We start from the raw sequence: 23759 nt of genomic DNA on the forward strand, positions 1-23759 counted from the left end.
TGGGTGTGTGTGTGTGCGTATGCGCGCACGATGTGCGCATTGGGGGAAATGTGAGGGAGAGGGACGGTGGGTTTGGACTTACTATTTGAACGGAAAAGCCTGTGATGAATGGGAGTAGGAGGAGGAGGTGGCGACGGTCGTGGTGGTGGTGGTGGTGGAAAGGAATAGCAGATGCAGGAGCTTGGGTTGGATGGAGGTCGAAGAGGAGAGGGAAAAAATAGCCAGTGGGAGTTTTTGCGGTGCGTGCCACTGACGCTGGCTCTCGGGCTTTCATCGGATCTCACAGCACAGAGGCGGGTAGAAGTGGGGGGTTTCTGGGCCAGTGGTGGGCACCTCAGGGTGGGCCTTGAGCTGCCTTGCGCTGCAACGTCCAGTGAGGGAGGGGCCTGGCCGATGGAGCCGAGCAGGCCTGAGGAGGAAACCTAGTCGGCAGGGCAGGCGGCAAAAAGCTCCCCGCTGCTGGAGAGAGAGCTGGAGAGCCGTAACGGGCCCGCAGGCTGCACTCCAACAAGAGCTGCGTCACTGCGCATCACGAGCCAATCCTAGGCCACCCATCGCCACCACCACCACTGGCCATCGGCTCGTCTGGGGCAGCACCTCCATTCTCCCCCTCCTCCTCCCCGGCAAGGTCGTCCCGCGCTTCCCTTGCTCTGGGCCAAACCGTCAGCCTAGCTCCAACGTACATACATCCATCCATCCATCATCACGACCCCTCCTACTGCTCCCTCCTCCTCCTTCTACTACTACGCCGCCTCCGCCGCTGCGTCGCTATCCCTCAAGCCCCAAGCAAAGCGCGCGCTTCCTTTTCCGCTGGGGTGCCACGAGCTCACACACATTACAACCCCCTCCGCCTGGAGTATCGGCGCAAGAACGCAGGCAACAGCAACAGCACCCAGCAAGCAGCAGCCATGGTGTGCGCCGGCGCAAGGGCCATTTCGGTCCTCAAGTTCGTGGGGACCGTGTCCCTCGGCTTGCTGACGGTACGTGTTGCCATCCCCCCCCCCCGTCCTCATCCTCCGTCGCCGAGATGTCGGGCGCGCATGCGCGCACGTCTCCATCTCCCTCCCCCTCCCCAACGACGACAACGTAGCTTAATAAGTACTGACGTGCAAAACCCGACTCACAGGGCGTCTCCTACACCGTCTCGGCCGTCTCCCTCCCCTCCCTCCTGCGCCTCCCGTCCTCGTCGTCGGCCTCGCAGGCCGTCGCCTCCCTCGTCGACTCCCTCGCCCGCCCGCTCCGCGCCCTCACCGCGCTGTCCTCGGCCCCGCTCCTCCTCGCCTTCGTCCTCGCCCCGCGTTCCTCCCGCCACCCGTACCTCCTCTACTCGTCGCTGCTCGCCCTCATCGCCTCGGCCGCCCCGCGCCTCCTGCCCCGGCCCGCCGCGCCTCCCGCCACACCGCGCCAGAGGTCCCCCAAGAAGCAGTCCCCCGCCCGCAGGATGGAGGCCAGCTACGAGGTCCTTGGCGACGTCACCAGCGAGGCTGCTAGCGAGGAGGACATCGAGGATGTCAATGGCGAGGAGGTCAGGGTCGAGGTCGAGGCGCTTGCGAGGCGCTATGTGGTGCAGACTGGCTTGTCCGCCCTGGGCTTCGCCATGGCCGTCGTCGGGCTCTGGGGCGATGGCTTTCAGCAGGTCGTCGCCTACGTCTCGTGATTGCGCCTCTTTGGCCCTTGTACCGTCGAGAAATCGGTTGAACGCTTTTTTCTGGTTGCCGGTAGATGCAAAACATGTTGATTTCTCACAGTGTAAATGTTTACGGAGTTGGGAGGGACGTTGTTTTCCCCACGAAGGTTTCTGTTAAAGCGCACCAAGGCTCGGACCATCTCCTATTCCCTCACTACCACATCCATAGCAAACAAGCACCGTACATGGAAGCTGATACATCTCGCACCAAGCCACCTGGCCTCACAATCTTTCTGTGAAGTAAACTGCAGACCTTCCTTCCAGCTTTTTACGGGTGGTATCTCCCACACCCGTCGCACTTGGAGATGCCGAGCTTCTCTGCCTCGTACTCGGAGAACTCCCATGCCTTGCCCCTGCGTTGCTGCATCTCTCTGACCACAAAGTCCGTCGTGTCATCTTTGCCATCCTGCGACCCTTGCTCCTCCTCATCCTCGTCCTTGCGGTTCTCTACGCTGAAGTAGCGAGACGGCGTGTGCTTTTCGCCTAGCCGTCTGGCCACGTCATTGGCCTCATTGAGGCTCACGAGTCGGCGCTTCCCCGAATCTTTGCTCAGTGCCGAGAAGCAAAAGTCCCAGATTGCTTTTTTCATCGTCCCAGACGATGGCGTCGACCCCGACTTGCCGCCGCTGGTGCCCATTGCTGCCAACAGAGAGACAAGATCTCCCTCGTCGTAGTCGGCGCTGAGGCCGAGAGCCTGGAGCTTGCCCTTGATGGTAGCGTCATCAGCTTTGTCGGCCTTCGACTCAGTCGCAAAATTGTCGACATGCTTGTTGATGAGATCTTCCACCGCCGTGGACGTCCGGTGTCGGTAGTGATCGTTGGGTTTTTCGAACGTCTGGCTCTGAAGCTGGTCATGCGCAATCTCGGCGGGCGTGCGACCGACCGCATTCTCCCGAAGCAGCAGCTGAGGCTTGAAGTCAACTAGGACCTTGACGAGCGAGATCACCTCGCGCTTGACGGCGGTGTGCAGGCAAGTCTCTCCAGCCCCGTTGAGCATATCCAGCTCTTCGCCATTCGAGTATCCTAGCAGAAGCTTGGCCATAGTCACAACTACTTCCTGATCCCGATATTCTGACGGCGCCTGGTTGTAGTAGCTCCTGTTGTAGTGGTAGTAGCTCGTGGTCTCTCCACTGTCCGACAAGCCGCAGACTCGAGAGATCCATGTGTGCAGGGGAGTAGTGCCGTTGTGCTCGAGGCTCTTCCGCTGCAAGAATAGGTGCTTTCGTAGATCTGAATCGAGAATTTCCATCAAGGGTTTGATATGAGCAGCAGTGGGGTTACCCTTGAGCGATGCGTGAACAATATTCTCGCCACTCGCATTCCTGGTGGACTGGTCGGCCCCGGCGGCAAGGAGTGTCTTGACGTATTCGATCCGGCCGAGACTGCAGGCGACCATCAAAGGCGTATCGCCGCTGGAAGTCTTCTTCTCGATGAATTCGGGGCAAGCGTTGACCAGGTACCCGAGCAACTCTACCGATTCCTTAGTTACAGTGCTCAGCACCGCACAGTGAATGACCAAGTCGTCTAGCAGGTGTCAGCCTTTGCACAACAAGCATCAAGGAGTTCAGCATACTGTCAGCCCCCAGCCACTTGGATATGGCTCTCTCGAACCCCTTCGGACTCTCCTTCAGATGCTTCAGGCGAGGATCGTCCCGAGCCGCTTTGCTTTTGCCGAACTCTCCGTAAAGGCGATGTGGTGTCTCGCTCAAGAAGAACTCGATGCCTTCGAGGGAGCCACCGAGAGCTGCATGAAGAAGTGGAGGGGTCCGTAGACCGGTTGTTCTCGTCACCATACTGCGACCCGCCGTCGCCCAGTCCTTTCTGTGAGACGGGTTAGCCAGGCCAGAAGCGTTGAATGGGCGACCACGGTAAATTACCTCTTCTTGCCGTAGACAGTTAGGCCCTGGTAGTAGCGAGGCTTCTTCTTGATTTCAACACCGCTTTTCTTGACCAAGTGGTCCAGCGGGATTCCTGCGCCAGTGCGCTTGATGATCAATCCAAGAAGTCCCGTTTTCCCGTTCTCTACAGCCCAACGGAAGTCAGATTCGGGGAAAGTAAAATTTTCGCTGCCTTCTTCTTCATCGCACGGCAACTTTTGTCCCGAGAAGTGCTGCGCCATGTCCAATAGCGCTTTGAGACCCGCCGTGTCGTCCTTATCCAGCACATGCACGAATAGACTGCGTCTGGAGTGCATTTCTGTGACGGCCTTGTCATTGATGGTGAAGGTCTGAAAGGATCTGCAAAGAATGTCGAGTGGCTTGTCATGCGATTTGACTTGCATAGACACCTTTCCAATATCTTCAATGGTGAATGTCTTGTCCAGGTTCTCGGAAACGATCCGTGGCTGGTCGTCGTCATCGTTTGCCGAATCCTCGCTGTCGTTCTCGTCCTCATCATCGTCGTCCTCTTGCTCCATTTTGTACCGCAGATTCTCCTTCTCCGGGGCAGACCATTGAGCTTTGACAATCTCAAGAATGGCATGAGCGACGTCCTTGTGGCCTTTGAGAAACGCAACTGAAAAGGGAGAGTTCTGCGACTTATCCGAGATCGACATCTTAAGCGGTGCTCGATCCTTCTCCGGACCCCACGCCTCTAGGGTCATCGACTTTATGCGATCCAAGTCTCCGGACCACGCGGCTTCCATGCTGCTGCAGTCAGCCATCTTGTAATTCTACATTCCCGTCGTAATTACACTTACAGCTGGACATATCCGTCCCTTCTCGCATCGTTCATATCTGGGTCGTTGTTGAAGCTGAAGTCGTACTTATACTTCTCATGTACTTTCTCAACTTCTCGATCCTGGGGTGCTTTCAATGTCCGCGGCTGGGCATCGATGTCGGGGTGCAGCTCGCTAAACGCCTTGCCGCCTTTGGCAATCAGAGCGCTCTCCAGATTCGTGAACTCTGACAGGGTCTCGTCGATGGCCTCCTTCTTCTCGGCGGCCCCCTGCAAGGTCCTTAGGCGCTCCACCTCCTTGGCATACGCCTTCTCTTCGAATTCAAAACGGCTCTTGGATTTCTTTACGTCCGTCGAGACGATCCAGTGAGTATACGTGTTCGTCTCGATTTTCTCAAGATACTCATCCATGCCTGGCTGAGAAGTGGGCTCGGTGAAAAGAGCCTTTTCTCCCTTGTACATCAAAAGCTCATGGATGACGTCTCGGACAAGGTCCAGAGCTGAAGTACCATGGTTCCACCTGCGTCTGTACTCGTCAATCAGGAGGCGATTGGTGTCTGATGTAAGAGCATTCGGGTCAGCGCCGTCTTCCAAGAGTTTGATGGCGGCATCGGCGTTGCCAGAACGAATGGCGGCAATAAGAGGTTGCTCCAAGGATTCTCGATAACTGCGGCGCGCATGGTCCAGATCACCGAGGTTGCCATGAATCGAGGATACTTTGGCAGCCTTCAGCCAAGTGTCGAAATCAATCTGGCTCTTGGCTCCAGCATTGAGCAATTTGAGGACCAGAACCGAATCCCCTCGCTCGACTGCGCTGTGAAGGGGCGAGGTCGTGTTCGCATTCCAGCTGTAGCCGGTGAACGCCAAGTGATTGATGGATGTCTTTACGCCCATCCTGTCCGTGTCGAGCAGAACATCAATCACTTCGCTCTTGCCTGTGTCGATATATTTCTGGAAGGCTGTGTAGCCTCGGGAATCGGCCTGTGACGAGGTTGCACCGAGCCGAAGGAGAAGTCTGGCCATGGACTTGGCTTTTTCAGTCGGGAGAGAGAGTGCAAGCGTCAAAGTGAGAATCGCAGCAGTGTTGTCAGAGTCGGAGCTGAGAAATTTGACTGGCAGGATAGAGTCTGCTCCATACTGAGGATTGAGTTAGCAAAATCTGTGGGACGGAAAGAGAAGAGGCGGTTGGACCACTCACATCGCAAAGGAGCTTCACCGTCTCCTCGTGCCCCTCGGCGATGGCGAGATGCAGGGGCGAGCAAGGAACATCCCAGGCAAGGACGTCAATCTGGTAGTAATCTGGTTCATCCTCTGATGCTTCCAGAGCCACGTCATCGTCGTTGCCGTCGCCATCCTGCTTCTTCACTTTCACAAACGACCCCGTAGCAAGCGACTGAACATCGGTTTCTGTCTTGGCATCGTCAACGAGTTCGCCATCAGAATTTTCAGAGTCTTTAGAGTCTTCAGGCTCGGGGTTTTCAACATCCTCACTCTCGGTATCATGTGTCGTTCCTCCAACATCAGACCTCATGATACCACTTGCCTTACGACGCCTTGCCTGACGCTCCTCTTCAGCCTCTTCATTCTCGATACTCTTCTCCATGAGTATCTTAATCATCTCGGTCTGGCCTCGAGCAGCTGCAAGATGAAGAGCAGTCCTGCCATCTGCTAGCCTCGCCGTGAGGCGAGCACCGTGGTCCACCAGACACTTGACTATCTCAGGGGTCGAGGTCATGACTGCAAGTTGCAATGGTGTGCGGCCGGTGTAATCGCGCTTGTTGGGGTCAGCATCTTCTTGAGAGAGCCAATTGAGGACGTCGTCGATGTCGCCATCCACAATGGATTGACACAATCTCGCAGTGTTACCGACATAGGCCATGTCGGTCCAGTCTTGCTCGGTCAAGGGGTTGAAGGAACCGATTTGTTGGCGTCCAGGATCGTCGATAAGAAACGATACTTTGCCCGAGATATAGATCTCGGCCTCCTTCCCAGCAACCTCGATCTCCTCGGGCGAAACAGGCTTGGGGCAAAATCCGCAGCAGTCCTCGATGACATCCTCGACGCGACCGAAAAAAGCCGGGTGACGGTGGAGGTAGACTTCACGATCCTTAGACTGATTCCACTCGGCATTGAGAAGGAGATCCCTGGTGTAGCAGAGCTTCTCGATGCGCTTCGCGTGGAACTTTTCTCCATATGGGACGGTGAAGGTATGGTAGTTGCTGATGTCCTCTTCTGACAACCAGTCGGCAACTTCGTCCTCATGTGAATCTTTGATGTTGCCTCTGATTGGAAATCGGTTGGTGTGCCTGGTTGGTCTGCCGCGTTCCATGCGTCTCTTATTCAAGTAGGCCTCTCGGGCAGAGTTGGTGGGGAGGCGCTCCAGGACCAGTAGTCTGGCCAAACCAAGCGTTCGTTGAAAGCTTCGCTCAAATATGGTAGGATCAACCCTAGATCGATCGAGCTCGGGCCAGTACACTTCAAAGTTGCGGTGAGAGTACTTGGACAGGCGGTTCTCGTAAGAAGGACTCCGGCGAGAGAGATCGACATGATTGATCTGTGTGATAAAACTACCAAGAGCTCGCGGGGTTACGTATACTTGCTTTCCATCGTAGGCACCCCCAGCGGCGTCAATATCGAAGCCGGTCAAAATTTCACTAATGGATTTGTAGACACGAAGAACGATCTGTAAGGATTTAGTTGTTGGCTCGGGGGAAGAGATCTGCGTTGAAGACCAACCTGAACATGTCGCACTGGATATTGGCTGGCAATCGTTATGGCGTATTTGGTACGCACGACGGTAACCTCGTTGAGAAGAGCATCTCGGATAGCGCGTTCAATTTGCTTAATTTTCTCAATAGCTTGCTCGTGCGTAAGGCCGTACAAGAAAAGGTCGACGTCGGAGGCGGGACAAAACTTCTCGTGATAATACTCACGCAGCTTGCGCTTCGACACCTTGAAGTCCTGGGGGACGGGCAGGAGACAGTTGACAACGGAAGACCCTGCAGCGACCACATTGCTCCAGTCTAACTCGACCAAAGAGGACTCGGAAAAGACACCGAAGTTGTGCTGGAACTCGGCCAGGTCGGCGACCGTGGCTGGTGAGCCGTGAGGGCGACGTTTGTCGTCTGGTAGAGCCATGATGTACTTGGACTGCTGCTCCGGCGATTCTTGGGACAAGTCCCGAGCTCGGGTGGTGATGTGCTTGGTGTCATCTGTGAAGAGTGGAACGACATTGATGTACGGGTCGTCCAGGGCAGGATTCTGGCGGTCCTGGGCATAGACCTCGCGCAGACGGGCCTCATATTTGCGATACGGGGCCATAATGCCCTCGACCGCCTGCTCTGGGTGCTGCGCAATGTGCCTGGCCAGCTCCTTGTGAGGAGCAGGCAACTGTGGGAGGTCCAGCGGGGCCATTTTGTGAAGTCTGCTGCAATAGAATATGTATGCAGATGAAAGGGACAAAACGAGGAAGAACGTCTGTTGAAGAAGTTTTGAGTGGCGACGACGATGCGAGATTATCAGGGGACGCTGCGGCTGAACAGTTCCGTACGAAATAACAAGAGGCCAAGGCCAATCAATCAATAGTGTGGGAACCGTGGCGTGGGAGATGGCGGGGATGGCGGGGATACGGCGTCTTGTAATTCAACGACACGCCGAGTTGCTTGACAGTTGGAGGACAAGGACAATCGTAGAATCGACGGGTAGAGGGATTGAGTATGATTTTATACCCCGCGATGAAAGAGGAGACGGGAGGAGAGAGATGTGTGTGCCTTGGGTATCCCACACCGTCTGCCTCGCCTGTCGACATCGTGATGTGATCCAATGGATGTTGGACGATGCGGGCCATCTGCTGGTCGTGCCTTCCGCCAGCACTTCAGCTGGCAGGGGCCGAGGGTTGGTGGCGCCTTCCTTTGGACGCGAGTGACGCGCCTCCAGGGTGTCCAGGGGCTGTGCTGCCTAAATCGCAGGGCCCCAGTGCACGCGAGACCCCGTGATCTCCAGCCGGGTCCTGTAAGTGCCCCGCCTGGTGCCTGGAGACTGGCGAGCCCCTCACCTTGGCTCTCCATCCAACACCGGCCACTCGCTTGGCTGTGACGCTCGTGTCCATCCAGTCCGTTCACGCTCTGATCCTCTGCGACATCTATCATCAAGGGTCGGGAACCGATATCCTGGTGCGGCGGCGTGCCCTCAACGCGGAAACCGCCGGCAGGCAGAAACCTCAAATCCCCTCCCCTTTCCGCAATCAAAATTTCACGACTCCCAGATTCAACGGGCCGTTTCCAATGAAGAGTGCAGTATATAAAAGCGTTGCTTCCAAGTGCGGCAACTTAACCTCTACCAGATGGCCGCTTCGCTAGCGGGAAACAGTCTTGTTCTCGATGTCTTTCGCTCAGAATCAGGGCTCTGCCATGCCATGCCAGAAAACAAATGTAGCGCTACGCCATGCCGGCCGTACTGTGCTAAAAAAAAATTCAATGAGTTTGGCGCACACTTCGTCCCCCTTCCTATCCACATGTCCTCTCATACAGGCGACAAGCACTCGCTCTCCTTCTTCTCCGCGGGTGAAAAGGCGTACAACAAAGTTACGAGAAGCTTTCCAGCCCCGGAGACAACAATTGCCGTCGCGGAGCCCACCTCCCGGTAGATGACGGCACCGACAAGAGAGCCCGCAACCAAAGACAGCAAAAAGGCGACGCGCCTTGTACGCGGCCGATTCTTGGCGGCAAAAAGCTTCTGGTCTATCATGAGATCGACCCAGGCGGCCGTCGCCATTGCGGTGCTGATCTCGGTCATGGCTAGACTCCGTGACTGAACGACCTGGCTCCCAGCAGCGAATGCCAACAGGCCAACGACTGCAAGCGCCGTTGAGCCTCGGTCCTCGACGCCGTAGCGGTATTGGATGCCCGCGGCTCCCAGGACGAAGCAGCTCTGCACAAAATTGCACAGAATGAGCCACCATCGTCTTCGGGCCCCGATGATGTGGCTTAGCTGGCCAGTAAGCCATCCGGCTCCGAGAAAGAGCCCAAGAGCCATGCCGATGTTTGAGGTGATAAAGGACTCCCCGTTGAGCCGCGGCATGATCAGGGCTAGGCAAAGGAAGACAGTGTTGCCGGTCTGGTTCGAGGCAAAACAGTGGTAGTCGGGAAATGTTGTGGCATCTAAACACCATGTCAGCCACGATCAGGATGCGACATGTAGTGGTGTGTATCTACCTTGCATGCCGGTGCAAAATGTGAGCACTACGAGGAGCAGCTCTGTGAATGTGGAAGATCGGATATCTTCTGTGAGGTGGTTGGCCACGCGGCTGGCGGTGGACGCTTTGGCGGGGGACACAACCTCTGCCGGGCTCGATTCCGGCGTTGATTTAGATGGCTGCGTAGACTTCTCAGTCATGCCTGGGCCTCGGACAGTGGACGACATTGTGGGTTTCGATGTCGTAGAAGCGCCTCCACCAGGAAAAAGCTGAGGCGAGTAGGGGCTGGACGGGGAAGCATACGACTACATGGTAAGAGGGGGAAATGAATGCTATAAGTGTTTCTCCAGGTCGGACGGCAAACAGAACATGACAAGCACAGCCCGAATTTGGGCGCCGAGAGATCGGAGCCGACAGCCGTCGTTGAACGTCGCCAAGGATCGTACTTGGACGGGACGCCTCCCGATCCACTTGGCAAACTTTACGATGCGTCCGATTCGTTGCTTGGCCGCTTGTTCCCGACACAAGCCCGGCCGACCGCAACCATGCTGGACATGCTTCGTATCTTGTGAAACCGTACGTTCATCGTTTGGGTTCAGCTCCCGCAAAGCCAAGAGTTGGGTTGCCGTCGTCGTCGGAGCCCGCCCCGCCGGGCACCGATTTTGATTGCGACCTTCGCGGCGGTGAGACAGCAAATCACTTGGGAGGAAGCAGGACAGTCTACATTATACGCCTGGGCAGCTGTCAAGATTGATGCCGTGGGTAAGAAGTACGTCAGTAGTCTGCTCTTCCTGCGGCGACTTCGGGGGCGGAGCCTATCTCGGCCGTCCCCTCCAAGCTGTCCTACTTCGTCATGTACCAAGTACTCTTAGAACGAGATCCAGAGCTCAAAACTAACAATGGCCGTGTCTCAGAGACTTCAGCAGAGGTTGGGCCCGAAACGGCGGCCACGGGGCTTGACTCAGTCTGCGGCAAGCAGCCAATCTCGGCTGCCGTGATCGTCCATGATCGCTGCACAGTGCGGTCTTCGGGGAGGAGAAGGGGCAAGGAAAAAAAAGGAAAAAAATCCGTCGTGACAGATCCGGCGACGCCATCCAATCATGTCGGACGCAGCCCAGCCCTTCCGGGGTGGGTCCCGGCCGGCTGCCGAACGGCTCGGCAACCCGGGCCGGTGGCTTGGGGTGCGTAGCCCGCCAGTTCGACGGGCCCACCGTGCACCGACAGCCGCTGTCCCGGGACGGCGCCGCGACGCCCGGTCAGAGAGTGGTGACATCACGTTCTTCTGCACGGAATACATGCAACCACCAACGAGCAGGCAAGCGGTTGGGAGCGATGCCTGTTGGCCTGTCGTTGAGTCTTCGTACTTGGTAGTACGGCATGACGTTCAGCTCGTCGCCAGACCGCCTCAAGTTGGCGAACGCGGACCACAGAGCACACACGAATCCGCCACAACGATGCACGAGCACGCGACAAAATTGTCATCGCTCAAGGCCCGACAACTGGCCTCGGCCCTGTTGGCTCCAAATGGCCTGCTTGCCCGATTAGGAAATTCATTTGGCGTGGAGATCACGTGAGCACGCATTCGCTGACTAACAAACGCGGTACGCGGGAAGGTGCGGTGCGGTGCCTGGCGACTCCGCCGCCATCGTGCTCGACCGGCCGCCCTCATTCACGGCGTGACAACAAGCCAGCATTCGCAGAGCAGCTTCCGCACGACATGAGCACGCCCGACTCCTCCAATGTCGCTCGGAATTGAGGGCCTCAAACGACCTGAAACCCAGTAGCCGGCTCCATGACGCGGAACAATCTCTCAGAGCACATCACCTGGCTGCTGCAGAACGTCGCGTTAACTAAGCCGCCCGCGCCTTCATTCCCCGGCATCACCGATCCCAGCTCGCTCGAGGCGTCACAGTCGCAGGGAAGGGGATCGCAATCTCTCCCCGCGCGCGCCGCTGCACTCGATAGATCAGCCCCCAATCGCCCGCCGCCGCCGGGGCCAGCGCGTGACTCGGCCTGGCCCGCTGTGAATGCGTTGCCCGTTACTTACGAGGTGACAGTGGAGGATCACAGCATGGGGCGAATGACCTCGACCACAAAATCAAAGAAGCCGCTACTGGTATCTCAGCGAGGACAACAACCCCTTACGCCGTCTGCCACCAATGACGGACAAGAAAGGCCCTACCGGGATGGAGGTTCGTGCAGCAGGATCCCCCATGATGCAGCCGAAGCTGACAATTATAGGCGGCTCACGGGTATCTCGAGTCAAGTTGGGCTCTTCTCCGTCCAAAGTTGCCCCCCGGCGATACGCTTCCCCCGACTTCAAAGTAGATCTGTCCGACTTCGACGCCGACGGCCTCGAGTGCATGGACCTGACAAATACTACAACTGGTTCCGCCGAGTCGCTCGAATTTGGCGAAGACGTCCGCCTCTGGGACGATGAGACTGCCACATGGTCTCCCTTACCGTCTTCAAGAGGTTCAAAGAAACGGAAGAGCGATGGTATCACTAGGGACGAGCCTGGCCCTGACGACAGCTTCCCAGATATATATCACGTTCTCGGAACCGATCCGCCCGCATCAACACCAGGGAACAGATCCACGGTGCGTCGAGATGGACTCACAGGGAGCGTCAAACAGCGCCCTGCGAGACATACGCCCGGTCAACTTCAGGGGTCCCACTCCGCTACAAGCAAAGCCACCAACTCCATCCCAAGCCTTGGCCAAGTCATGTCATCGCCTTCTAAGCGGGCGGCAAGTAGACGTGATGCGGCTGAGATGAATCAAACACCGACAAAAAGCACTCCACGGCCATCAGGAAGCAGCAAGAAGCAGCGCGTCCTGCCTGAGCCAGGCTTTTCCTCCGAGGATGAAGGACGCCTCGAAATGGCGAGACCTCGATCGGTCGAAAGAAATGACTATATACCGGACTCCGAAGATGAGTTCGTGACGCCGCCCTCTCACAATATAACGGCACGCTCATCCAGAGAGCCTCCCCCTAAATCCAGTCGGGAAGAGGTGCCTTCAGTGCCAGGGGCATCTTCAAGACCGCCCGATACATCAACAACGAGGGTCGTCTCTCCGCCTCGGGTCCCTCTGCTCGATTCCTCACTCATTTCTATTGGAAGCGACTCCAGAGAGATCGGGGTAGGGCTAGGGAGCGATTCGCGGCCCGACCTGCTGGTCCCTTCCGAGCTCGGCCCGTCGTCTGCGAGTCAGTCTCCCAAGCTGCTTTCTCACTTGTCTGAAAACCCTCAGGCGCTCGCAACGGGACATGCATTGCTCGAGTCTCGGATACGACAAAATGGACAGGATTTCATGCGCGCGATTAATGAGCGGTGGCCTAAAGAAAGGCGCAACGAGGTCAAGGCTGAAAAGGAACGACTGATCAAGCAACAAAAGGCAGTCAAGAATCTCACCGATGCTATGAAGTCCTACACAGACCTATGTGTGCAACGAGAATCACTGGCGAAAAGAATTGCACAGTCCTACGCGGATGGGATCGACACAGAGGATGACGAGGTTCAGCTCGACGACCTCACAGAAGTGGTCGAACTGAAGGAGGATGAATTGAATCGCATAATCACTGACGCTGGCTTGGATGAATCCTCCTTCATCCAGCCTGCTCACGGGTCGAGTTCTGGCAGCACTGGGAGTCGAGGACCAGTCGTCTTTGGCACACAATCACCATCTGTCGACCCTCATGAGACATCACGACCGTCCAGAGTATCGCCAAACAGTAATCCTGTGGGGACGCAGGTCATCCACCAGACGCAAATGTCTGGGGCTTCGCAGTCGCGTGTGTGGAACCAGCCTATCCAAGCAGCCCCGAGCATGCCGAGAAGCAGCCTGATATCCCAAGAAGGCGAGGATGCGACAATGCGGCCATTTCCGCGGGAACTCCCCACGACTTCACGGGCCGCGAGGAGGCCTCAGCCGGCGCCCCCTATGTTTGAAGAATCCGCCGCGGATATAGCTGCGGCAGAGGATTTCTATTCTGAAGTCGACGAGCCGGACGTGCAACATCTGCCTACACTACAGCACCGAAAAACGCACTTGGAGGCTCGCCATCATACGCCAAAGAAGCATGGACACCTGACCAGCGACAATTTCAGCGATTTCGGCGACGACGCCGAGATGCTTGAGCTTGTACGGGATTGCGAGACGCGTGAGTCTGTGGTACCACGACATGTCTTCTCCGAAACATCTGGAAACGCCGGGCCCGTTTCCAGACGAACACCATCTAAGAGACAGGCCGCGCCTATTATCCCCGATCTGAGCATCCCTCCCGAGCTCATGAGGCACTCGTGGTCTCCAGAGGTTCAGAAGATGCTCAAGGACCGGTTTAGAATGAAGGGGTTTCGACAAAACCAGCTGCAAGCCATCAACGCAACCTTGTCTGGTGAGGATGCATTCGTTCTGATGCCAACCGGCGGAGGCAAGTCGTTATGCTACCAGTTGCCTGCAGTAGTGAGAAGCGGCAAGACGAGAGGCGTTACCATTGTCGTCTCCCCGCTGCTGAGTTTGATGCAGGATCAGGTCGACCACATGAAGGCACTCGGAATCCAAGCCGTGGCATTCAATGGCGAATGTTCTGCGGAGTACAAGAGGCAGGTGATGAGCGCCTTCAGCGAGCGGAGCCCAGAGCACTTCATCGAGCTGCTCTACGTCACGCCAGAGATGGTCAGCAAGAACGCGGCGTTCAACAACGCGATGCAGAACTTGTATCGCCGGGGCAAGTTTGCGCGGCTCGTCATTGACGAAGCTCATTGCGTGAGCCAGTGGGGGCACGACTTTCGACCCGACTACAAGACTCTCGGACAGGTCCGACTGAAGTTCCCCGAGGTCCCTGTCATGGCCCTGACGGCCACGGCGACGCAGAACGTCATTGTCGATATCAAACACAACCTCGGCATGGTTAACTGCCAGATCTTCTCTCAAAGCTTCAACCGACCGAACCTCTACTACGAGGTCAGGCCAAAGGGCACCAATGCCAGCGCAACCGAAAAGATTGCCACCCTGATCAACAGCAAATACCCTGGCGTCACCGGTATCGTCTACACCATCTCACGAAAGCAGGCCGAAAATGTCGCGTCGGCGCTCTGTGACCATGGCATTGCAGCACGTCACTACCATGCGGCAATTGAGCCGAGCGAGAAAGTCGCAGTGCAGACGGCTTGGCAGAAAGGATCCGTCAAGGTAGTTGTGGCAACGATAGCGTTTGGCATGGGCATCGACAAGCCCGACGTCCGATTTGTCGTGCACCACGGGCTTCCCAAGAGCTTGGAGGGCTACTACCAAGAGACGGGTCGGGCTGGCAGAGACGGCAAGCCCTCCGACTGCATTCTTTTCTACGGAAAGGGGGATATAAGAGTCCTCAAGAAATTGATTGCCGACGGAGATGGCAACGCGGAGCAGATTGAGCGGCAAATGGCGATGCTGAACCGCGTCACGGCCTTTTGTGATAACAAGTCGGATTGCCGCCGCACAGAGATCCTTCGCTACTTCGGAGAGGACTTCACTCCTTCCCAATGCCACCAGTCATGCGACAACTGCCAAGCCGGGCTTGTTTTTGAGCAAAAAGATGTTTCGGACTATGCCATCGCCGCCATTCGTGTTGTCCAGAACCAGAGACGCCTGACGACGAACCAATGTGCCGATATCTTGACGGGTAAAAAGTATCCAGCCAATGAACAGAAGAACTCGACTGAGCAATATGGCATGGCACGGGATATCAAGAGGCACGAGGTCATTCGCATCATCGACCGCTTGTCCGCGGAGAAGGCCTTTCGCGAAGAAAACGTGGTCGGCAACTACGGCATGGCCATTCAATATCTTCAGATGGGGCCGACTGCGCGGCTCTTCCTCACTGGCCAGCGGAAGCTCATGCTTACCGTCGAGGTGACGGACGACAAGAGCTCCAAATCGACCAAGTCGAAGGCCAAGAAGACGACAAAGAAGAAGGCAACCGACCAGGAGAACGCGACAATCCAGTCGACGTATGTTTCGTCCCCGGCGGAAAGGCGCAAGCGGCGATCAAGGGCAGTAGAGAGCGAGGATGAGGACGAGTTCCCCGTCACCGCCCACGGATATAGGAATGACGGATTTGTCATATCGGACGACGACATGCATGATGATGACAATGATGACAACGATGAGGAGGCGTTTGCCCCATTGCCCCAGCATCGACCCGCGAAGCCCCCAGCAAGAAAGGCCATGACCCCTGCCCCAGGCAAGCAGCTCGAGGACCTTTCGGAACTCCACCAAGACTTGGTCAATGGGTTCGTGCTCGAGGCCCAAAAGGTGGAGGAGCAGATTCGCAATAAGAAGGAACTCCGCCGCCCGCTCTTTACGGAACGAGACTTTCGACAAATGGCCATCAAGTGGACGACTACGCTGGACCAGATGGCCCGTATCCCCGGCATCGATCCGGACAAGGTCCGCGAGCACGGGCCTAGGCTCTTGCCGCTGCTGCGGAAGCACTACGACTTCTACCAGCAGACGGTCGGGGTCGATGGAGAGTCCGACCAGGACCAGGGCCAGGAGATTGTCGACTTGATCAGCTCCGACATTGAGATGGACGAGGACATGGCTGAAGCCGAGGACTCGCACTACTTTACTGAGAGGCCGCGGCCCGAGGTCCAGGCGTTTCACGAAAGGCTGCAGGGGCTCAACAGCCAGCAACAGCAGCAGCAGCAGCAGCAGGCGAGCCACTCCCGGCCAAAGTCGTCTTACAAGAGTGGAGGGAACAGGAGGTTCTCGGGCAAGAAGTGGCAGAAGAAAGGCGGTGGCGTGCCGTCCAAGCGAAAGGCGAGCGGCGGCTTCGGAAGGAAGTCTGGCGGGTCGTCGTCGGCGGCGGCAGGGTCATCGTCGTGGGCGACGGCCGGCGGCAGCGGGGCCGGGAGCAAGCGGGACGGCAAAATCGTCAAGAAGTCGGGCGGCGGCATTGGGCTCATGCCAATGTGAGAAGGAGCAAGATCGATCCACTTGCTCTGGTGGTCACACGTGTGTTTTTCCATGTGCGTGGTCGAAACGATTCATGCTAGAAACGGGGTTCTTTTGGCATAGTACATCTTCTCATTGCGGAGTTCGCGCCGTCCCTGCAATGAGGTCGGTCGGCATGATCCTCTTGCGGCACTTTGCGGAGACTTGTAGCATGATGCGGGGCGTATGGACGCAGCGTGACTTGTTTTCGAGAATATTTTGGGCGGGTGCCAACCCCTCAGGCAGCGTCACGCATAGCATACTTTGTTGCCCATGACATGAATACTCAACACAATACCATACATATCATGAGAGCAGTCGGGGCGCTTCGTAGACACGCAGCAGTTCGTCAGTCCGTCACTCAGTCGGCGGCGGCGCACCGTGTATGAGACCAGAAAGACCGTGACGGGAGGGTAAGCCGCGTTTGGATCGCGTGCCTTTTGATTTGAAGCAGCTCGCTACCACCGACTGCCTGACTACCTAGCAAGCAAAGAACAGAATGCGGCTAAAGAAGAAGAAAGGAAAATTTAACTTGTCTCGGGGTATCTCCACACATCGTCCCATCATGGCGCCCCTTCCGGATCTAGCATACAAAGCGCGCCTAGCCACGTTCCCTAACAAGCACGCGCGAGAGACAAAGGGTAGATGAGAGGACGGAGGAGAAACATTTGCGTGGGCGGATGCCAACAACAAGGTACTAGCAGCAGCAGCAGCAGCAGCAGCAGCAGCAGCAGAAGCTGCGGAGGCGTCCGAAAGAAAGCCTGCCGCTACGAGCCACACAAGCCAACAGGGGACGCTGCAAATTCGACGGGCCCCCAGACTCATATGCCGTGCCGGCCATCGTCGCCCGATGCGCCGCGCTATAAACATGTGTAAAGAAGTCGCGGACAAGAAGCTCACGGTCAGTTGCCCGACCTAAATGTATATACATGGGACTCAAAAGTTCTCAAGTGCAGCACAGCTGCACGTTGGAAGAAATAGCTGCGACATCTGCAGGCTGGTTGGGGTTATTCAATGGCGCCACCTCGGTTTGGAGTCTTTCGGATCCATAGGCATCGGCTTGCGGAGACCCGTACGACTGGATGTAGAGCGAGCGCCGGCGACTGATTGAGAGCTGTCACGCCCTGTGCTTCCCTCCTTCGTCCCCTTTGGCAACGGGAGTAGCGAGCTTCGGCGCGACGAGGATGCTAGGGAGCTGGCCGGACGAGCCGGCTGGCTGTTGTCGGCTGTCGTTTCGGACATCGATGGCTGCATGGATACGTGGCGCCTGGCAGGCATCACCGGCGTGGAGGCCTGGGTCGAGAGCCGCGGCTTGGTAAGGGTTTGCTGAGAATAGGGGCCTGGGGAGGCGAGCCGTTCGCGAAACGATAGGCGTGAATGATTAGTTCGAGAAGGCGTCTCACCGGCCGTTGGAGGTTCCGACCCGGCCCGCCCGACGCTGCTCCGGAGCGTCGGCAATCTCGAGCCAGCAGTAGAGGGCGTGACAGCCGACACGGATCGCTGAGTGCTCGGTGTCCGGGCATATGGGCTCGGCGTCGTGAGGCTCATGGGTTTGAAGTTGTGGCCGGTATCCAGGGTCGCGACATTGGTGGATCCGTTCCACGGGGGCCGATGGCCCGCCGTCGATCCGGGCCGAGGCGTCATGCCCCCAGGAACCGGCGTGACGGTGGATGAGCTGGCAATCGTGGACAGTCGCGGCCCTTTCCGTTGGGACTGGTAGGACGTCGGCGCGGGGAGGGACGAGTGCCGCCGGCCGGACGGGCGAGGGACTGAACCAGCACGAGGAGACCTTCCCTTGGCGGCCGGCTGCGGAGTGCGAGGGTCGAATCCGAGGCTAGACATGATGACCGAAGAGGGCGGCGAGCTGCCAGGCGTCTCACGGCCGCTCCCGGTGGTAGATCTGTCGTTGGACAGCATGCTAGAAACCGAGTCTCGGAGGTGCTGGCCGCCGCGTCTGTCAGCATGCATCTCCTCGACAACTGCATCTGACTCCCGCATCTGCTCCTTGAGAGACTGCCACCGGGCCTGCATATCGCTGTGAAGGCGTAGAATCTCCCCGTTGACGGTGAGGCGCTCCTGGACCCCCTTGTCGATGATGGACAGAACCCTCTCAATGGCGGGACCGTAGTGAGTCTTCTTAGCTTCGTAGCTTTCCACCTTCTTCATCATGGCTGGGGGGTTCGTCAAATGCAGGCCGGCGTCTACCGCCTCTCTAAACTTGAGCAGCGAGCGCTGAACGGACTCGTGCATCTTTTGTGCTTGGCGGCCGGCCCCGCGAAAGACAATGACCCAGCGGTCCTCGCCCAATTCCTTGCGCAGAGACTCGGCGTCCTTCTCCAGCTTCTTGTAACTGGCATCCAGGCCATCCCTCCGCATGTCGAGCTCTTCACAAGCAGTCGGGAACGACTTTTCGGCCCTCGCTTCAAAGACAGACAGTCGCATGGGCAGGAAGTCGAGTGATGCTCTCAACGGCTGCATTCGCGCGAAAAGGGCCAGGAGGCTGGAGTCGTCTTGCGACAAGGTCGGCGTGTCGGGTGTGCCGGGGCTCATCGGAGGGAGGCTGAGTCGGCCAGGGGCCTGCAATCGCGGACCTGGCGCCGGCGTGTCCTCAACGATGGTCTCGAGGTCGCCAATGTCGACGTTGTCTCCGCTGGCGGCGGCGACGATGCTCTTGTGGCGGCGCTCCTCCATCTCGAACACCAGCCGGCTAAGTTCGTCCATCTCGCCTTGAATGTCGCCCAGGACGTTGTTCCACAGCTCCTCCCACTCCATGGCAATTTCCACTTGCGCGCGCACGCTGTGCAGGGTGGCTCGAATCTTGGCCCACTCGTCGATGACGGACTCCATCTGGCTCACGGCACGCTTCAGGTCCTCGGAGGGCACGGTGGAGATGTCGTCACGGCCCTGGAGTTCCTCGATGGCGCTGACGTATGCGTTGATAAGCTCCTCGAAGCGAGCAATCGCAGCCTCGACCTCCTCCAGGCCTTCGCGGCCACCGGCGGCCGCCCATTCAACATCATCTTCGCTGTCGAGGCCGCCAATGACTTCTTGCGCCTTGAAGATCCAGCTCCTAATCTGATCGGCGGCGTTGATGAGCGCCTTGGAGGCAACCTGGGCGGTAGGTATAGCAGAAACTCTACTTGACAACGTCTCTGCATCGGGGAGCTGCAGGGACGTCAACTGGGCAAGCTGGTTGGCAAATGAGGCGCGAGACAAGGTGTAAATAGACCCCGGCCGGGTGTGGCCCGGCGTAAAGTAGGAGCTTAGTCCAGGTGTATAATCGCTGGGAGAGGCGACGGCTGGAGGCGTGACTGTGGACGGCGGCGTGTCCTTTGGCGGCGGCGGCGGCGGCAGCGGCTGCTGGTGCATGTCTTGGGGAGAAGGTGGGTGGATGATGCGCTCGAGGTGCTCACGGCGAGTATCGAGCGTGACCTTTGTGCCATTACCGTTGGTGTGGTCCGGCAGACGGTACTTTTGTGTGTCCATGGCCAGGGGCTCTGGGGCCTGAATCTCGGGCAGCTGAGGAGACTCGGCGGCAATGATAGGCAGTGCCGTCGAATCGAGCGACGTCAATGAGGCGGATGCGGCGCCGGCACCTTTCCAAGGCCGGCCGCGCCTGGATATGACGGATTTGATGGAGGCGGCCTGGTGCTTCTGGTCGAGCTGACGGAGTTGCTGTTCGTCGAGGCGACCAACGCTGTCGAAGTGCGGCGTGGGAGGGGCCTTCTTGGCGGCGCCAAAGCCCAATGCCTTGAGCCTGGCGGCCAAGCCGGGCGACGTCTTGCGGACGGCAGAAGGTGGAGGCTGAGGGTCGTTGAGCTGCTGGGGCTGGGAGGACGGGCGGGCAATGGCGGGGTGCCCTCTGTTGTGGTTGAAGGCGGTCGCGTTGGCCGCGGTAGCCTTGTCCGTGGACGGGGTCGCGCAGAGGATGGAACCAGTCGCGGCGGCTGTCAAGCTGCCACGACTTGTGCTCCTCGAGGTATTATTCGTCGAAGTACGGCTGAGCGCAGGCGTGTCGAAGGGGACGGGGGTCAAGTCGCGGTCTAGAAGATCGGGGTGGAAGGAGCCGTAAAGATGGGGATTCTGGTGAGGAGGAGGAGGAGTCGCTGCGGTCGGCTCGGGGATGGCGGCGGCGGAGTTGTCGTAGTCGTGAACGAGGACGTGAGCTCCTGGGAATGCAGTGGGCGCGGCAGCTGTAGCTCTCGCTGTCGCTGTCGCTGTCGCTGTTCCTGGTGCGGTTGCGTTGGTGGCGCCACGTGGTGGAGCTGCTGGGAGGCAGGCACCCTCACTGGCTAGGTCGGCAGATTCCAGGGCTTGGTCGCCGGCATCTCGGGACAGCTGGTGGGTGCCTTGTTGAGGCGCGTCGTCGACGTTGAAGCGGAGGTGGCGGCCTTCTGGATTGTGCGCGAGCGGACCCACGGCGGCGCTGTCTTGGTCGGTGCCCGAGTTGTCGGAGCTCGCGGGGGCCAGGTCCAGAGGAGGCGGCGGCTCGGTGTGGGCGTTCATAGTAATCGGAGTTGGTTCTCTCCTCTCCAACACGTCCGCGTCGAGTCCTGGACGCGGGCTTTGTGGGCGGGCTGGGGACCTACCAAGAGCGGGTGCGGGTGACAAGCGACGTGATGGCTGGGGGTGGCTGATGGAGCCCGCCGGGGTGGCAAAGGACAAAGCCCAGGGAGCAGCTCTGCTGGCGCTCAGTCTGAAACCCTGGAGCTGTGGATGGTAAGCGGGGCGGGGGGCGGGGGGCGCGGTGACGGTTTCTTTGGCGCTGGCGCGCTCGGGTTCCTGGCGGCTTGATGGGCCTAATGGGCCCGCTGGGTGGCGTCTGGCGCGGTCGGTACGGTGAGGTGCCTTCCAAGGTGCCCCAGGCGGGTCGGGGCGTCAATGTGCTCCACTGTAGCTGCTGTTGGTGCTGCTGTCAGGGAACCTGGATGGAAGCTGCTGCTGTTGCGGCGGCGCCGGACCGTGTCGCTCCCTGCCCCAAAAAGAGGCACCCTTATTACGGCCCTGGCGCGCTTTCTGCGAGGCTCCGGCAGGCGTTATACTTGTAATGAAGGGTAATAGAACATGTGGAGAGTTGAGGCAAGGGGCGTTATTATCGAGAGTCCCGATGAGTGGACGACGCTGCTGGCTGGCCCCTGTTGATGCCCTCGCTCCTCGATTCGTGTGGTCTGCGCCGCGCGGGATGCTGGCCGCCCTGTCAACGGCTTGTCGCCTCGCTTCTTGGAGCCTGATGAACGAGCCGAGGCCGGGACGAGACGGGCGAGACGGGCGCCGAAACGCGGGATGGGTCCCCTGTTGGCTGGCGAAGTTGAGGGTGATGAGCTGACCTCGAGCAAGGGTGGGGTCGACGGAGGGCGGCGCAACGTGTGAGTGTGAGTGTCACCGATTGTTGAATGAGCTGCCGGCTTGGCTTCGAAGCTCCCTTGTCCGTACGGGGGTGGTCGAGCGACCACTCCGAGAAGAATTCGTGAGTGATGCGGCGGTATTGAGCGAGAGGTGAGGTGTCCGCGGCCAAATGAAGGAAGCCTTGCAGCCCAGGTTGGGTTCCAAGTGCAACCGGCAGACAGGCAGGCCCTGCTGCTGTGCGCTATCGGGCGCTGCAAGAAGCCGCCAGCGGGGGGGTTCTCTCCCTACGCACACTGTAGGACGGGAGCGCACTGCACGACGCACGACGCCCGACGCCGCAGCCTCCACTGACCAGTCCGATGCTGCAGAGGGGACCAGGTCCAGCCAGGGACTCAGAAGGCGAAGAAATCGAAGAGGCACCGCCGTTGCCCGATGTCGTCGGATGAGGAGACGCCGCGGCGGATCGACCAGAATCGAAAACGTGGCACCACAAACAGCCACGAAAGAGAGAAAGAAAGGAACCACGAGATGAGAGACAAGAAAGGTGTAGGGAAAAAAAGAGGAAGAAGGGAGCACGAGGGATGGGGCCATGGAGAGGTTCTTAGATGAGGCGCTCCAGGGCGTCGTCGGGCGCAAGGCTAACAATGAGATGAGGGCCGGCAGGCTGCCACAGCTCCCCATCCCCCTCCCGGAACCGGGACCTGCCTCAAGCAAGGGAAGGAAATAACTAGGAAGGCTCTCTCGTTGGGGGCTTGGAGCACCATCTGTGCTCCGTCATGGCAGACTGACTGACTAGCGAGTTAGTACGTTGCGCTCCTCCTCCCACGTAGCAGACTCACGATAATGCCTCCGATCCCCACACAAACCCAAACTTGTCTTTGAAACGCCAGCCATCGGGTCACTACGTAGGTATAGGGATTTTGCATCGCCGCCCTCGGGTCTGATCGAGCCATGCAGAACAGAACAGAAAACAGTACGTACTTTACAAACATGTCACTCCTCGCGAAGCAGTACGTACGTACGTTCGTAGTGGCCTCTGGACCGAGACCATCCCGCTTCGCTCCGTCTCGTGCCAGAAGCACTTTGCGAGACAACTCGGCCAGCGACCAACGCTATTGGCGCCGCCTGTCCCTTGGCTTTCGCGTCAAGCGAGTCGCGTCCAGCAAAACCAGTGTGCATGCATCATCCGTAAATTGTACGTCTCGCATTAGTCCGTCGCGTCACCGACTACCCAGCCCAGGTCGTCTGTCTGGTTGGATTGCGCCCTCACCATTCGCTCCTCCTTCGCAGCTTGATAGGAACATGCGTGCTCACACTCACGCATCCGCCGCCGTCGCAGTCTCTGGTCGAACCTGGGCGCCCTGCATCAGGGAAGCTCGCGCTCCGTCGTTTGGGTCCCGCCGGGGATTACCCACCTTTCCCGCTCGGGGTCCGGACAGGGGGCTAACGAGCCTGTAATTCGTTCTCCCCAGTCAACCTAATTGCGCCAGTGATACCCTGCGCGGGACCACGATTTTTTCTGGAAGCTCGCTTTTGCCGTGCAGGTAGGGCGAAACAAGCCGCCCCTTTTTTGGGGCCCTTACTGAGTGCCCCAGCCAAGCCTGCAAAGGCCGCCGATGCCCCGTGCGGCTCCTGGCCTGGAGGCAGCCTGTATAGGTATTCCTTCTTCTTGGGCATCAAGCGAAAGCCTGCACGCCCCTCGGGGCGCCATTCTGTTGCGCGAAATTACACTTCCGCCCAGTACCTTTTGTCATCCGCGGCGGTGTCTCACTGCTCGCCACGAGCACGTCCCGGTTGGCTCCAGGCCTTTTGAACATTGTCGGGGCAATGAACCTCTAGTCCCGCTTGATGTCGACTGCAGCCTTGATGGAATGTG

At 58.3% G+C, this 23759-nt stretch overlaps 5 protein-coding genes across 5 annotated transcripts; 2 read left to right on the plus strand and 3 right to left on the minus strand.

Annotated features, from left to right (window-relative positions):
- The first annotated feature begins 535 nt into the window (after positions 1–535).
- Positions 536–1884, plus strand: ATG33 (Autophagy- protein 33). Its single transcript, XM_047982427.1, has 2 exons — positions 536–980; positions 1127–1884. Exons 1-2 carry the CDS (start codon positions 909–911, stop codon positions 1655–1657), a joined length of 603 nt encoding a protein of 200 aa, XP_047838391.1. The 5' UTR covers positions 536–908; the 3' UTR covers positions 1658–1884.
- Positions 1785–8032, minus strand: JDV02_001490 (uncharacterized protein). The gene is made up of 6 exons (XM_047982428.1): positions 7100–8032; positions 5562–7046; positions 4386–5500; positions 3565–4332; positions 3261–3508; positions 1785–3211 (listed from the first exon to the last, which is right to left on the minus strand). Exons 1-6 carry the CDS (start codon positions 7775–7777, stop codon positions 1956–1958), a joined length of 5550 nt encoding a protein of 1849 aa, XP_047838392.1. The 5' UTR covers positions 7778–8032; the 3' UTR covers positions 1785–1955.
- A 608-nt stretch (positions 8033–8640) lies between these two features.
- Positions 8641–9855, minus strand: JDV02_001491 (uncharacterized protein). Its single transcript, XM_047982429.1, has 2 exons — positions 9577–9855; positions 8641–9522 (listed from the first exon to the last, which is right to left on the minus strand). Exons 1-2 carry the CDS (start codon positions 9782–9784, stop codon positions 8885–8887), a joined length of 846 nt encoding a protein of 281 aa, XP_047838393.1. The 5' UTR covers positions 9785–9855; the 3' UTR covers positions 8641–8884.
- A 1382-nt stretch (positions 9856–11237) lies between these two features.
- SGS1 (DNA helicase) lies at positions 11238–16833 on the plus strand. The gene is made up of 2 exons (XM_047992572.1): positions 11238–11749; positions 11799–16833. The coding sequence occupies exons 1-2, from the start codon at positions 11350–11352 to the stop codon at positions 16517–16519; spliced, it is 5121 nt and encodes a 1706-aa protein (XP_047838394.1). The 5' UTR covers positions 11238–11349; the 3' UTR covers positions 16520–16833.
- An 821-nt stretch (positions 16834–17654) lies between these two features.
- JDV02_001492 (uncharacterized protein) lies at positions 17655–21130 on the minus strand (the record flags this gene model as incomplete). Its single annotated transcript, XM_047982430.1, has 2 exons — positions 17961–21130; positions 17655–17877 (listed from the first exon to the last, which is right to left on the minus strand). Exons 1-2 carry the CDS (start codon positions 21041–21043, stop codon positions 17655–17657), a joined length of 3306 nt encoding a protein of 1101 aa, XP_047838395.1. The 5' UTR covers positions 21044–21130.
- Positions 21131–23759: the final 2629 nt, after the last annotated feature.

The sequence above is a fragment of the Purpureocillium takamizusanense genome, chromosome 1 (genome assembly GCF_022605165.1).
Source record: "Purpureocillium takamizusanense chromosome 1, complete sequence".
Classification (NCBI taxonomy): Eukaryota; Fungi; Ascomycota; class Sordariomycetes; order Hypocreales; family Ophiocordycipitaceae; genus Purpureocillium; species Purpureocillium takamizusanense.

What these genes read in the sequence shown, in the direction of transcription:
- SGS1 (XM_047992572.1), top strand. Translation starts at nt 11,350, where the DNA reads ATGACGCGGAACAATCTCTCAGAGCACATCACCTGGCTGCTGCAGAAC. An exon ending in AAGGCCCTACCGGGATGGAG is followed by an intron (nt 11,750 to 11,798) that starts GTTCGTGCAGCA and finishes TGACAATTATAG; the next exon opens with GCGGCTCACGGGTATCTCGA.
- JDV02_001490 (XM_047982428.1), bottom strand. Translation starts at nt 7,777, where the DNA reads ATGGCCCCGCTGGACCTCCCACAGTTGCCTGCTCCTCACAAGGAGCTG. An exon ending in ACTGTCTACGGCAAGAAGAG is followed by an intron (nt 3,509 to 3,564) that starts GTAATTTACCGT and finishes CCCGTCTCACAG; the next exon opens with AAAGGACTGGGCGACGGCGG. An exon ending in CAAGTGGCTGGGGGCTGACA is followed by an intron (nt 3,212 to 3,260) that starts GTATGCTGAACT and finishes GACACCTGCTAG; the next exon opens with ACGACTTGGTCATTCACTGT.
- ATG33 (XM_047982427.1), top strand. Translation starts at nt 909, where the DNA reads ATGGTGTGCGCCGGCGCAAGGGCCATTTCGGTCCTCAAGTTCGTGGGG. An exon ending in TGTCCCTCGGCTTGCTGACG is followed by an intron (nt 981 to 1,126) that starts GTACGTGTTGCC and finishes CCCGACTCACAG; the next exon opens with GGCGTCTCCTACACCGTCTC.
- JDV02_001491 (XM_047982429.1), bottom strand. Translation starts at nt 9,784, where the DNA reads ATGTCGTCCACTGTCCGAGGCCCAGGCATGACTGAGAAGTCTACGCAG. An exon ending in ATTTTGCACCGGCATGCAAG is followed by an intron (nt 9,523 to 9,576) that starts GTAGATACACAC and finishes CATGGTGTTTAG; the next exon opens with ATGCCACAACATTTCCCGAC.